The sequence below is a fragment of the Equus caballus genome, chromosome 1, assembly GCF_041296265.1.
Source record: "Equus caballus isolate H_3958 breed thoroughbred chromosome 1, TB-T2T, whole genome shotgun sequence".
Taxonomy (NCBI): domain Eukaryota; kingdom Metazoa; phylum Chordata; class Mammalia; order Perissodactyla; family Equidae; genus Equus; species Equus caballus.
In genome coordinates this window covers 18,214,321-18,228,315 of record NC_091684.1, presented here as the reverse complement: position 1 = coordinate 18,228,315, position 13,995 = coordinate 18,214,321, and the positions used below count along the sequence as shown (strand labels likewise).

General features: G+C 46.8%; 1 protein-coding gene across 10 annotated transcripts in view; it reads right to left on the bottom strand.

Annotated features, from left to right (window-relative positions):
• Positions 1 to 5,807: 5,807 nt before the first annotated feature.
• The window catches only part of ABLIM1 (actin binding LIM protein 1), a 291,304-nt gene continuing 283,116 nt past the window's right edge, over positions 5,808 to 13,995 (bottom strand). For 7 of the 10 annotated variants that reach the window (XR_011420691.1, XR_011441743.1, XR_011441742.1 and 4 more), the window contains 4 exons: positions 13,807 to 13,879; positions 12,964 to 13,038; positions 11,904 to 11,984; positions 5,808 to 10,812 (listed from right to left, as the gene is read on the bottom strand). Coding sequence is in view for 3 of the 10 variants with exons in the window: in XM_070276223.1 (XP_070132324.1) it covers positions 10,699 to 10,812; positions 11,904 to 11,984; positions 12,964 to 13,038; positions 13,872 to 13,879 (278 nt within the window). In the remaining 7 variants the exon portion in view is untranslated. The remainder of the gene's footprint in view (positions 10,813 to 11,903; positions 11,985 to 12,963; positions 13,039 to 13,806; positions 13,880 to 13,995) is intronic. The other 3 variants (XM_070276223.1, XM_070276216.1, XM_014733176.3) reach the window with 1 other exon arrangement.

Below are 13,995 nucleotides of genomic sequence, written 5' to 3'. Positions count from 1 at the left end.
GCTTCTTTCTTTAAATGGAGACAATCTCCTTGCAAATGAGGTGACATTTGAGCGGATTCTGATGGAATCTGTCCAGAGGGCTGGACAGCCTGCTGTGCTGAAGGAAGATGCCAGCCATCTCCTAGGGAGCCCTCTGGGGACAGTAGTCCTCTCTGCAGGGCCTGACTTCCTAGGCCTTGTCTGACTTCTGGTCCCATGAACTGGGCTGACAGTGAGTGATGAAGCCTGGCCACGGGTTCTTGGCTAGTCACAGACCAGCTCTGCTCTTGACTAGAACTACGCACCGTGGGGCAGGTGTTCCCAAACTTGCTTGATCAGAATCACCTGGAAGCTGTGAAATTTTGTTTAAAGAGACAGCTGCCCAGCTCCCACCCCAGAACTACCTAATCAGGATCTCGTTGTGGACTAAAGCATGAGCTTTGCAGTCGGACCTGGGTCCAGTCTCGGCTCCTCCCCCAACTCCTCCTGCAAGCTTGGGCAAGTCAGGCAACCTCTGATCTGTGTATCGAGGCAACACCACTCACCCAGGTTGCTTATGGGGATCATAGTTGATGCGTTTGAAAGTGCCACATTCAGGGGAAGCCGTTTGATTAAAATAATGATTAATATATACCAGCAATTTACTCTGAGATGTCTGAAACATCTTGTTTTTATGTGGAGGAGGGGAGTAATCATTCTATTTAAAAACCAAGCCGGGGGCAAGCCTGGTGGTGGCATAGTGGTTGGGTTCACATGCTCTGCTTTGGGGGCCTGGCTTGTGGGTTCAGATCCTTGTTGCAGACCTACACACTGCTCATCAAGCCATGCTGTGGTGGCGTCTCACGTACAAAATAGAAGAAGACTGGCACAGACATTAGCTCAGTGACAATCTTCCTCAAGCAAAAAGAGGAAGATTGGCAACAGATGTTAGCTCAGGGCCAGTCTTCCTCGCCAAAAAAAAAAAAAAAAAAAAAAAGAGGAAGAAGAAGAAGAAAAAGAAAAAAGAAACCAAACAAGAGAAACTGGCTGACTCTTACTCCCACCTAATGGGAATGTAACCACCCATCAACACCTTCTAACTTCTCATTAAGAAGCATGTGTTTTGAGACAATAGCAGGAACCACAGAACTTACCCTTTCTGTGCCAGCATCCTTCCAGTTTCAAACTAAATGTTGTTATTCATGGCCAGGCTCCACCTTGCTCAGAAAGGCTCATATTTGTCTTTGCAAAGACGGTCTTTCTGGCAAATCTTCAGAAAACCTCGAGCTAACATGTTGACCCCAGAGAGCTGTGACAGCCTTACGGGGAATGTGGTTTTTGAACTTGATGGGAGGGGGTTAGAATCCCACCCACCTGCCAGTGGGCCTCTCTCATTCCTGGGTTTACCCTCTGCAGATTAAGTGAAACAACCTACACAGAGTATTTAGCCCAGCACTTGGCACTCCAGAGGCCCTCAAAGAATGTTAGGCTGCCATCACACCACCATCACACCATCCTTTACTATCATCTGAACTCACATACCCTCGAGCCTGATTCCCAAACTCTGGGTCTGGAAGCCGCCCAGGGCTCTGCCCTGCCTCCAGGCCCATGGGGATGTTCTGGGAGGCCCCCCCGCCCTGCTCCCCCCCCCACCCCCCCACCCCCCCACCCCCCCACCCCCCCCCCCCCCCACCACCACTAACATACCCTTAGGGCAAAGCAGAAACGGCTTCTGCTTTGGAGGGAGGTTTTCCTAAGCCAACTTTTCTTTTTATCTGACGGGAAGGGCTGAGTTAAGAGGCAGCAGCAGGGGGACGCACAAATAAATACAGAAAACCCTCTCCAGGGGCTGCTATTGTGCTTAGTACAATGGCAGGCTCTGGAGAGCATTTTTATCCAGTTGAGATTGGAAAGTAAAATAAATGTGGTCATATTACACCCTCCTCCAGAGCCCTGACTGGCTACAGCCTTCCCCCTAGGGCCGTAGGAGTGGAAGGGGCACTTTTTGTCAGAGTCCCGGCCTTGTGTGACGGAGAAGAGAACTTAGGGGGTGGAGGCAGGTCCTCAAGTTTGGGGTCAGGATTCCCAGAAGTTTTGGGCACTAGGCCTCCCACCAGCCTGGGCTTTCTCAAAGGCTGCCAGCACCAAGTCCACACCCTTCCCAGGGCTTTCCGGCCAACAATGGGCCATGGTCAAGAGGGCAGGCCTGGCAACACACCCAGGCTGTTTGGCTCTGAGGGGAAGAGGAGCCCCCTTCCAGCAATGGGCAGCAGGGGCTCCGGTGGACTGGTGGCTTTCTGGAGTCAAGGAAATGTCCCCAGTACTGTAAGGACTGGCAGCTCAGCCTTTGCTGCCTTGGGTTGCTTTGAAGTGAGTCATACAATTGGAAAGATCTTTCTGGAACCAAAGCCATCTTGAGTCTCAGCTCTTTTGCAGCTGGTATTTCTAGGCATCCCTCGAGAAGGCTAGGAAACTCCTCCCTACCCAGGAAACACTGGAGCCAATGGCTCTAAAAACCCCTCAGGAAGAGCCGAGCCCCAACCTGGAGCCTTTGGATGCTTCCATTTTGAGCAGCCTGCGACCCTGGCTGCCACAGCGCCCATGGGGATGCCAAAGCCCTTCTGCATGACACTTGCCCACGTGCCCAGCTTGCAACTGGAGAGGCAGGGTGTGAATCCGAGCCCCACCACTGGGTAGGGCACATCTTGTACAAGACACTTGCTCTCAGTTCTAAAATAGAAATGATGTAAGGAGCTTTGTGAAATCAATCGTGTCATACGCTTAGCTCAGGGCTGGGCAAATAAGTCCCTATTACATGGCAGTGATTTTATTAAAAAAAGCTAATGTTTGCTCATTTTGTATCATGTTGGGTCCTGTTCTACATGAGTCTCACAATATCCCTTTGAGGTAGGTTTTATTCTTCCTATTATAGAAGTGGAAATTGAGGCTTAGAGAAGTTAAGCAAATTGTCACTAGCTACACAGGTAATTATTGGTGGAGCTGGACTCAAACCCAGGCAGTCTGGTGTACAGCCTGCACTCAACTACTATATACTACTTTCTGTAATGGTTCCTATTAATTGGCACATCTTCAGGGGATCTCAACCTTAGACTATTATTGGACCAAGAGAGTGCTGTTATTGAAGCATATAAAAGAAGTTGTAGGCTTGTTTTAATGCTGGAGTGTTCATATACAGACTAGAGGGGGGAAAAAGTCCAAACAAAAACTAAAATTCTCAAATGACTAAGCTATTTAAAATAGTATAGACCTCATCCAAGTACCAGAAATCCTGATCACCCAACACCATCTGATATAATATAACCACCTGCTTTCCTGTGTTTGCTGTGTTTCTGCCTTACTTCATTTGGCCTCACAACCCCATACGACAGCCAGAGCAGGTATTCATTCCTAACTGACCAATCAGGAAACTGAGGCTCAAGGAGCTTAAGGGGTTCTTTATGTCTAAGTGGCTAATTACTCTTAATAAAGATCACTAAAGTTTCTCGAGCAATTACTGTGTGCTAAGTACTGTGCTGTGCTCAACATGTGTTATCACAATACAGCAACAATGTTTGATGGGCATTACTATTTTGTCCAACTTGAAGATGAACAAACTGAAGCCTAGAGAGGTTAAATAACTCACCCTAAGACACACAGCTAGTGAGGACCCCCAACCATTGTTCATAACCACGGTGTGGTGGTAGTGATGGGCCTCACGGCCAGACTGAAGGGAACTGGCCAGTCTCACACTGAGAACCTGCTCTATGCGGTGCACCCTGGGAGATTTAGAAGGTGGGAGACACAGTCCTTGCCTTCAGAAGCTCACAGGCAGTGGGACACAGAGGAAAACAGCCCGGGATTTGAAGTGGGACAGACCTGGGTAATCCCAGCTCTGCTGCTCCCTGGCTGTGTGATTAGGCACGTTTAGTTAGCCTCTGAACTCTGGCTTCCTCCCCCATAGAGAGGAGCTACAGTGATCTGTCAGGTAGGGATGTCATGAGGGATACCATTAGCACAAGGCCTGGCACTCAATATAAAGATCTCTCTGCAACTAAACTGAGGAGCAGAAACACATGCAAAGCCAGCAGTACCAGGCAACACTTGAAAAGTGTCAAACATGATGTTCAACCATAGTATGCAAAGAATGTACTGGGGCAGGTAGGGTTGGGCCCATCAAGACAGGCTTTGGAGAGGGTGTGGACTCAGGCTTGTCTTTGATTTAGGGCAAATGGAGCCCATGGGAAATTCACACGGTCACTCCAAGAACTGTGGGCAACTGATTTCAAATAGTCAGCATTGCCATTACCTCCTGTCCCTGGGGCCAGATCCTCTCTTCTCTCCGCCTCCTTGAAGAATTGGACATTGTACAGAAGAAATGCCATTGGCAAAGCTACAGAGGCAGGAGAGGGCATGGTGTGCTCAGGGAACTCACAGTGGTTTGGAAGAGCTGGAGGGCAAGGGTCAAAGGTGGGGCATTGTGGGAGGGGAAGCTGAGTGGTGGGCGAGGCCAGGGCCGGTCATGAAGGGCCTTGGATTCCCCACACAGGCTTGTCAGCTTTGCTGCGAGTGTGTGACAGCTAACCAGTGAAGTTAGGCAAGGAGTCAACTTTCAATGCAATGGTGATGACAGTGGCAAATGCCACACAGAGCGCAAGATAAGAACTGAAGACAAACACTGGCCGTGCTAATTATGGACCCAGGTGGTCACGCTGGGGTGGGTTGAAGCAACAAAAGAGTAGAACTCAGACTTCCAGCCAGGGCCTCCTGACCTCTTTTCTACAGTAGGGAACTAACAAGCCAAGTGTCTCGAGAATAACCTGTTTCCAGCTTCCAAGTGCGGGTCCACATGAACGCTAGTGCAACTGGCCCCTGGACAGGTGTTACGGACTGCACGTTTGTGTTCTTCCCAAATTCATACGGTCAAACCCTAACCTAACCCCCAATAGGAACGTATTAGGAGCAAGGGCTTTTGGGAGGTAATTAGATCATGAGGATGGAGCCCTCATGATGGGATTAGTACCCTTATAAGAGGAAACTTGAGAGAACTTCCTTCCTCTGTTCTCCACCATGTGAGGACACAAGAAGACAGTGCTGGTCTACAAAGCCAACGGACTCTCACCAGACACCAGGTCTGCCAGCACCTTGATTGTGGCCTTCCAGGCTTCCAGAGCTGTGAGAAAGAAATGTTTGCTGTTCAAGCTACCCAGGCTGTAGTATTCTGTTGTAGCAACCCAAACTGACTAAGACAATAGGCTCGATAGACACACAGTAGATCAGCTATGGTGGGAGGAGGCCATCTTGAGTATAAACAGATTCTTGCATTTTCTGGCAAGCCCAAAATCTCAGCAGTAAAGATAAGTAAATTGAAACCTGGAAGATTTTCTTCACTTAAAATTTGATAATGCAGGGGAGGTCAAAGATTTGAAAGATGTTTCCCCCCACTGCATTCTAGTTTCTTAGCACAATGGCCCCCACTCATGGCAATTCAGAAGCTCTTGTCCTCAGACCTCCTCAAATCCACAGCCTTGTCTAAACGATGACATTGTGTCACAAACAAAACCAAACCCAGCTAGAACAGCACAGTGCAACAGCGCCGTGAAAATTTTTTTCTTTAGTCGACTTGGTCAGTGTGGTCTGAATTATCGGACAAACAGTCTTGGAACACACCATTACTATTTGTTGCGTTTCCCCCTCTAACTGACCTTCCTGCATGATAAAAATGCACTCCCAAGGCTTCGGCTGAATTCTGATTGTGTGTTGGATATTGGAAGTTGGGCTGATGCTTTTTCAAACGGGACAGATCTTTAAAAGGAGCAGAGGAACGAGAAAGAAAACACAGTGTGGAGGCCTTTACGAATAAAGCACACACTTTATTCACAGAGTTGTGAGTACAACAGCGATGCAGAGCGCAGCGCGGATCGGGGGGCAGGTGCTGCCTGCAACAGGAGCACGGGGCAGGTGGCAATCACAAAGCACAGCGACATGGGGCCAGCGGGCCACACCGCCTCTGCGTGCTAGCACACGGTACTCGGGGTGCAGAGGACCCACCCACTCACTTTCACGGGGACACAACACATCTTTTAAACAGCGGTTCTTCCAAATATTTGCTTTCATAGTCTGAAAGGGGAGGGTGGGGGCCGGGGGGCAGGAAGAGCCGTGTGCCTTCCGACACTTGAATAGAAAACGCCATAAACCCAACATAAAATGAAAGAACCGCGAGAGCTTCGATGCAGGATTGTCAGCAACTCACAGAAACCACACACATTTATTACTGGACGGGTGTGTACACCAAACCCCCAAAGGACATCAATTCTGCAGACATTCGTTTTCTCTTCCGCAGAGAAACAAACGCATATACAATCATGCAGTGGCTCACTGCCTCTCTGAATGTTAGCGTATACGCTATTGTCTCCTGCCTTTGGAGAATGGGCTCAGAAAATGACTCAAGGGATCTTCATTCTGGGCAAGAGACACTTTTGGGAAGAATTTTATTTAATGGTAACAATTGCCACTCAATTATACTAAGCATCAAAAAATGTTGGATTTGTTTAACTCTGCTGTGTACACATACATTGTTTGGAAAGTTCCTTTCAGCTTAAACTGACCACCTCCCCCTTTCTTTTTGAGTTTACCATACATTAAATGGCCAAATAAAAACACAAAAATCCATAAGCAAAGCGTGTCAGTCTCCATCTCCCCACTGCTTCCTGGGCAGCAAATGGAAAGACAGGAATTTTCTTAAAATGTCAAAGTTTCTCTTTCTTTTCATTACAACACAGTTGCGTAGTTCCCTTAATGTACTCTAAGATGGTGCCATTGCAAATCTCAAGCCCCAAATAATCTCTTTTTCTGAACAGAACATTCTTCAGAAGAGAGCACTATGAGTGAGTTTTAGGGAATACTGACAAACACTTGGTTTGTAAAAGAAAATAATTTGACAAATCAAATAAAATCAAGGCTGGCCTAGGAAACAGATTAAACAGTGACCAGAAATACAGAAAGGTAAGAACTGAGCTGGCTTCAGAGGACACAGAAGAGTTGGTGATGAAGAGTTCATTTTCCTTCCACCATCTTTCAAGACAGTCAGAAAGAGGCTCTGTGAGCCCAGAGCCTGGAGGGTCGCCTGCCCCTTCAACAGGCAGGAGAACGAGAGAACACTAACACCAAGTCCGCTTTGAAGAGTTTTTAGAAAGACCTACCTAGTCAAAAGTGGTTAATTTGAATTTTTTAAACTTGCAAAAGCGTATACATTTTATATAATCATCTGAGAAGCAATTCTTTAGAAAAAGGTGTTTGCTTTAAAGTGTAAAGAAACTAGGAGAAAGTTTTATAAACATTTCCAGCAAGACTTCTCCAAGTGGAGTTGATTGACATAACCAGACTGAGGGGAGGAGAGTTGAAAAGAGTTGCTGCAGCCTCACCTCAGAAGAGGAAACTCAGTTTGGAAACAACAGAATTGGGAGAAGGAGGAAGAGCCTAGAAGACAGGGCAGATAAAAACCACTTTTTTTTGCAACTTTTTACCTATTAACTCTAGCTTTTCTGTTTGAGGTTTCAGAGAACGGGCAATTGATCTTTACCTATTGAAGCAATCACATCAAGAATGTTTCATAACTCACCCAAACCACAAGGTAGATGCATAGCCAGCTATGCAAGTTTCCAGATGCGCTCTATGTCTCATCCTAAGTCACACAGGAAGACTAGATGGCATCCTGGCTTTTCTGGAAGAAACTTTAAAGGAAGCACTGACTCTCATATTGCCATAGAGGCCTCTTTTACTTCCTGCCATCAGCGGTGCTTAAAGCATCACAAGTAAGCCCAACACTCAAAAATGTAGCCCTTTACGTATATACTGGGGAAGCTTGCCATGTGCATGATTCCCTTCCTGGAGTGAACAATCCCTGTTCATTTGACTGTTAATAACTGGACTTTTTACGTGTAGCGCAGGGCAGGGATCAAGCAGAGAACACTATCTCCTGTGCAGTGACCCGGACATTTTGGGGACAAGCATGCTGAGCCCAGTTTAGCAAAATGGATAGGGCATGGTAGCCCACAGAGACTTGGCAGTTGGGAGAAACAGAGAGCTCCAGAACCCATCCCTCTAGGGGGAGCCTTCTGCTGGGGAGTGGAGTTGGGGGAACCCATTCTGCATTGCAACTTCCAGTGCCCTCTCCCCAGAGCACAGCACTGCTCTGCTGGCAGGCAGGAGGTGACTGAGGTTTTCTGGCAACACATTTTTGCATTGTGCTGTTTAAATTTGCTAATACACTTGATATGGAAAGGACCTCCTCTGTCCCCACTAAGTTGGATGCAGAACTGAATTCAAAAGCTACAAGAAAAGTAGGGTTTTATTAGTGGGAACAGATTTTGGATTCAGTTAACTATCATTGCAATTTTTCTTATACTGACATTTGATCTGCATGTGCATGGCTCATAACTCATTAACTGATGAAAATATTCAGGGTCCTTTATTATCCCCACAATGAAAAAAATCTCTCCCCAGCCTAGCCCTGGGACCTATTGCACCATCCCTGTCATTGATTGTGGCAGGGAAACACTGGGAATACACCATAGTCCCCACCCCTTACTTTGCCAGACAAAGCTAGGACTAGGACACCCAGGCATCGTGCCGAGGCAGAAAGAAGATGGACAGTGGAAACCTCAGATGAAGCAAGAGGCAATTGATATACGAAGGGGCAACACTGCAAGGAAGAGCTGGTCTCCTCAGGTCCATCCCATCAGAGCTGTTTGCAAAATATGTTAGTAGGTCCAAAACACACACACACACGAATTTGTGAGAACAGTCCTCAAACATTCAGTGCCCAGCACTGAAAGGACAGGCAAATTCAGATGCCTCTGGGAAGACTGCAGGAGAATACCATAAAGCAATTACAGTGCTCAATTCAACACCCAGCTGATGGAGTGTGTCATGAGGTTGGGGTCTGCAGCACAGGTTCAGAAACTATTCTCCTTGCTTTTGCCCCTGGTGTCAGCTACTAACCAATCCTCATCCTTGGTGCCGGTAGCGGGAAGAATTTCTGAGCTTTTATTATCAGTGGCATAGGCAGGTGAATTGTTCTCTCCTTTGGCTTTAAAACCGAGCTTTAACTCCTTAGCAGAGCCCCAGAGCAGAACACATGTGCCCTGACCTCCTGTGGGTGGGGCTGCAGATCCTCTCCCTCATCTGACTCACATCCCGTTGGAGTCACAGCCACTGGCTTTCAGGAATCACGATGTGGTCTGAGACGCAAGTTCGGGTGAAATCCTAGACACTCAACTTGTGTTGACAAGTTGAGGGCTCTGGTGAGATGCTCTGATCCCACACACAGCCTGATCCTAGGTCTGTGGTCTTCGGTCTGATGCGGACCTGAGTTACGTCAGCCATGGAGTGTGCTGGCTTCCAAGCACCAACGCCCTCCCACAGAGAATGTAGTGGCGGGGATACAGTTTGGCCTCACTCTTGATCTTTGAGTCACGCACACCTGTGCAACTGTCCCTTGGAAGCTGCAGCACAGTGGGATGAGCATTCCAGCAGAAATAAAATTAAAAAGCATGTGCAGACTCACGAAACTACCCTGGGTGAATTAAAACACACACACATTCATCCATACACACAAACCATGAAGTCCACAGTGCTAGGCCAGAAGGAAAGCTGAAAAGGCCAAATTAAATCAGTTCGAGGCAATCTATCTTGGAGTTGCAGAGACTTAAAATGGAAAAACATGCCTTTCCTTAGCCTACCACTGAAAAGACCTTAAAAAAACCAAAATCCGCGTGGGCTTGATCTGAATGAGAGGATGCCAGATATAGAGCAGAGGCAAGAACTTGCAGTGGGAAGACACGGAACAATTTTTTTTTTTGCCTAGAGTGCTACGGCCCCTGTGCTAACATCATCAACCAGCATGCAGCTGGGCCAATCTGGAGAAAATGTTTTTTTCCTTTCTTTGCAAAGGGGTCCCCCCGAGACAGCTCCTGTCCTTGGTGGGAAGGAAGAAGAAAGCACACTATTTGATGCAGAAAAAGAGTTAAGGGAGGTTTTCCTTTCATTCCTTTTCCCTCTCTTTCTCTTAAAAAAAATTTCTTTTTAAATAATAGCTAAGTCCTTTACCAGCCAGGTCCTAGCAAAGAGCAGAGAACAAGGAGCTTGTTAGAAATTACTCGGGCTGCTATTCAGCCCGCCCGGCCAGATCTGCCGGGTTCCCCGACCGATTTCCATCCTGCTGGGGTGCAGGCAGAGCTGCGTGAGGCCAGTGAGGAAAGGCGTGTGCAAAATGGCTCTACCACATGGATATGTCCCTCAGGCTCTTGCTTCTTAGCCACAGTGCTACATAATAAATATATTCATACTTTGGAATTATTACAACTGCTTTTTTCCATGCGGCATCCTAAGGGCACTTGCTGGCACTTATCCACACAGTCAGCACAATTGTTGGACAACAGTTAAAAGAAAACAAAAGAAGTAGCTCCTGTTGTATACATGTGGTGATGTAAAAAGGTCACATGTGAACACGACTGTCAAGTGTGGGAACATAGAAATTTCTACCCCATTGCTTCCTGGCAAGTGTTGCCGTCGGTCGGCTCAATATTTGGCTTGTAGGTGTTTTAATCAGATTTTCCCTTTTTGTTGTTGCTGAGGGATAGTAGTTTGCAAATTCTCCAGTCCAGTTTGGGCCTTAATACAACATCCTATGTGTCACCGCCATTGTCAGTCCTTTTGCTAATTGCTGTCTACGTGTAGGATTTAGAAGAGTTTCGCTTTTTTCTTCAGGTCATTGCGTCTCCAAAGAGGTAACTTGTCAAACTCCTGTATGGACATTCCAAAGATTTCCCGAAACACTTCTGGGGCTAAGTGACGCTGTGGTGAGAGAAAAGAACAGTGGTCAGTCCTGATGGCTACATGGATGGCCTGGAGAGCCGCTCTCTAGTTTACACATTATCATTTTGAAGAGCAAGGCAGAAGAACGGAAGAATTCACCATCTGGTAGTTCCATACCTGGTCAGGCCAGGTGAGGCGACCTCCCCACCAAACAAAAGAGCTGGCAGAGTATTAATGATGAGTATAATAATGCAGAATGGTGCTGGGACATAGGCAGGGGACTTATTATGCTGGAGGCAACTCCACTTCAGGTCCTTGGGATATTGAGAAGATGCAGGACAAATGGACCACGGCAATAAGAAAGCCAGAGAGAAACTTCCAGGGCGGTCTGTGGGGAGCCCTGGGGCTTCCTCTCTCTTTAGCAACAGGAGTTCAGGGGGATGTCCTGTCTACTGAGGAGAACTTCCACCTGTCGTCCCTCCTAGAAAAGTTCCCTCAGGATACAGGAGCCTTTATTCTCTGTGCCAGGCTGATCTGGCGTACAAAGGTGCTGCCTTTGTAGGGGAAAAGTAATGATTCTTCATGAGACTGGCAGCCAGAGTTTTTCTTAATTAAAATCATTCAGACGGAAAAGTACAAAGATCACTCTTCCACGTCTAAGGAGGTCTAGGGTATGTGTACCCAGATAACCCTTCAACAAAGAATGGGGAAACAGCCAAGAGAGAAACTTGTCCTGTGCAAACCTCCTTACTGAGAGCTCCCTCCCCTCTCTCAACAGACTCAACCCAGGGTCTGGGAAAAATAAGAACCTGGGGTTATAGGAAGAAGGACAGAGACTTCATCCTACATCGCCAGCCATAATTATGGCAACATCAAGCTCCCAAAGAAAATGACTAAAATCACACTGTATCTTCTGGATCATTCTAGATTTTACCACACATTTTTATGCTGCTCTCCTAAGTATAAATTTGGCTTTTTCTCCAAAGTTATCTTAGTTCTACCTGCAATATGAGGTTGACCCTTTTTATTTTTTGTCTTCACTAAAGCATTTCTTAGGGGAAAGTTGGGGGGTTGAGGGAAATGCACAGGGATCTGCAGTTGAGACTGGATTTTTAAAAAAATTTTTTTACCTCCAGCCTGGTTCTGTCCACGTCTCTTAGGATTTTGTTGCGCCCTCTGTTGGTCACCATGAGCATTTCATATGGAAATATCTGAGAAGCAAAGAAAAAGTCTCTTCTAGAATACTACTGTCCATTTTATTAACAAGAAGAGTCTACCTAAAATATGGCACTCCCAAGATAGAGCTCCTAAGAGATTATAATCAGAGCATCTCAGTGATGGGTGCTCCTCCTTCAAGACCAGCTGAAGTTCAAGTTTCCAGTGGACTGGGACAGGGTCTTACTCTCAACGCCCCACCAGTGTCTCAAGTAGCACAATGCCTTTGGAGGGCTTTGTTGAGTGAAAGAACACAAACTTACTACGTATTAGGGATGCAAATTAAAATTAGAAGAGGACTGAAATTCAGGTATGTATTTTATCTTTACATGATGCTGTTATATGGCAGGCTATTTTCATGCAGGCTTCAATGATCTTGTTCCATGATCGGCTCATGACTCCATGGAGCCAGGCAGGCCCACAAGCAGTGTTCTGGTGGATGATACACTGAAATAAGCCCCAAGTACACTCACCAGGGAGCACAGCCCTTTAACACCTCTGGAGGTACAGGATGTTCTGGAGCTAGGGTGACCAACCAGCTCAGTTTGCTCCAAACTGAGGAGGTTTCTCAGATGCAAGACTTTCAGTGCTAACACTGGGAAAGTCCTGGGGAAACTGGGACATGTTGGCCACCCTATCTGGTCTGTAACTACTCCACCGAACACTGGGCATGTCTTTGGGCATGTCTTACAGCGCTCATCGCAGGGGCCAAGTTACTACTGACGTCACAGGAGAGATGTGCTGGTCCTTCACCGTGAACACACAGTGCCACACCCAGTGAAGGCCTGAACCTGCTGACTTGGTGTGACCAAACTAGCGGAACGGCAGGGTGCTTTATGACATGGCTTGCTAATGCACCTGCCTAGACCCAAGTGGGCCTCAACACTCTGACAATGAGGAAAAGATAGAAAACCAAATCTTTTTAGGGTTTTGTCCCAGTTTGTCATCCCCATGAGAGGCAACAGTTGCACTTGCCTTTGGTTCCAACATGTTGGGCATAGACACTCCTCGGTCCATTCTCATTGCAGGCATGTGGCCATCTGGAAGGGTCTGCAACAGAAAAGCTGGTTCAAGGAGAAGTAGATGACAGTGTGGGGAGCTGAGAGGGAGAACGTTGTGGGCTCCCACGCCTCCCTGTTTGGGTCTCAAACCTCATCACCACTTTGTAGATGTGTCATCTTAACCACCACGGACTTTTCAAAATGAGATCCTTGCTGAATACGAGCAGGAATCCTGCTATTTTATAATCAAGTTAGGGAAATACTTAGCTTAATAGCTATTGACTAATCCATGCATGAATTGAGGCTCCGTGCACGAAAGTATATGGTACATTAAAAAAAAAGCCAAGTCTATGATCATTATTTTCTTATTTTAATCTTAGTTTTCTTTGCACTTTGTTTCCTTTTCTCATTCTCCATAATTTTACAAGGTTTAGGTCCCAGGGAAAAAGGAACGGTACCAGAGCAGCTCTTTCCTATTGGCCAAGACAGAAGTTTCTTTTCATTTGGGACCATGCAAAGTTGGGGAGGACCTAAAATACTGAGTGGTTATAACTAAAAGAAAAAAAGCTGCACATGGGCGGACCCGTGATGCTGGTCTACTTCCACCCCAGAGAGGACTCTCCAAGGCTAGAGAAGAGAGTCCTCTGACGCCTGGCCTAATTCATGCCATATCCCCAAGGCCTGCAGGCACAGCTTGACCCAGGCCCCAGGCATGCCTGCTCCTCATGGCTCCTCAGAGCTATGGACTAATGATTAGACAGATCAACCAAAATAAACATCTTCTCATCAGAAACCCTTCACTGGAGCAGCAACGCACGTCTGGGGTGAAAAATGGCTGTTCTGCTGGTGTGGCCAACTCGAGAAAGACAAAGTGTTCCATACCTGGTAGTCTGGAGAAGAAAGAAAAAGAAAATATCAGAAGGGAAAGATCATAGAAAAACATGGAAACATTACTAGAGAGACTATATTCCATTGGAGTTCCTCAAACGTTCCCCAAGGAACCATG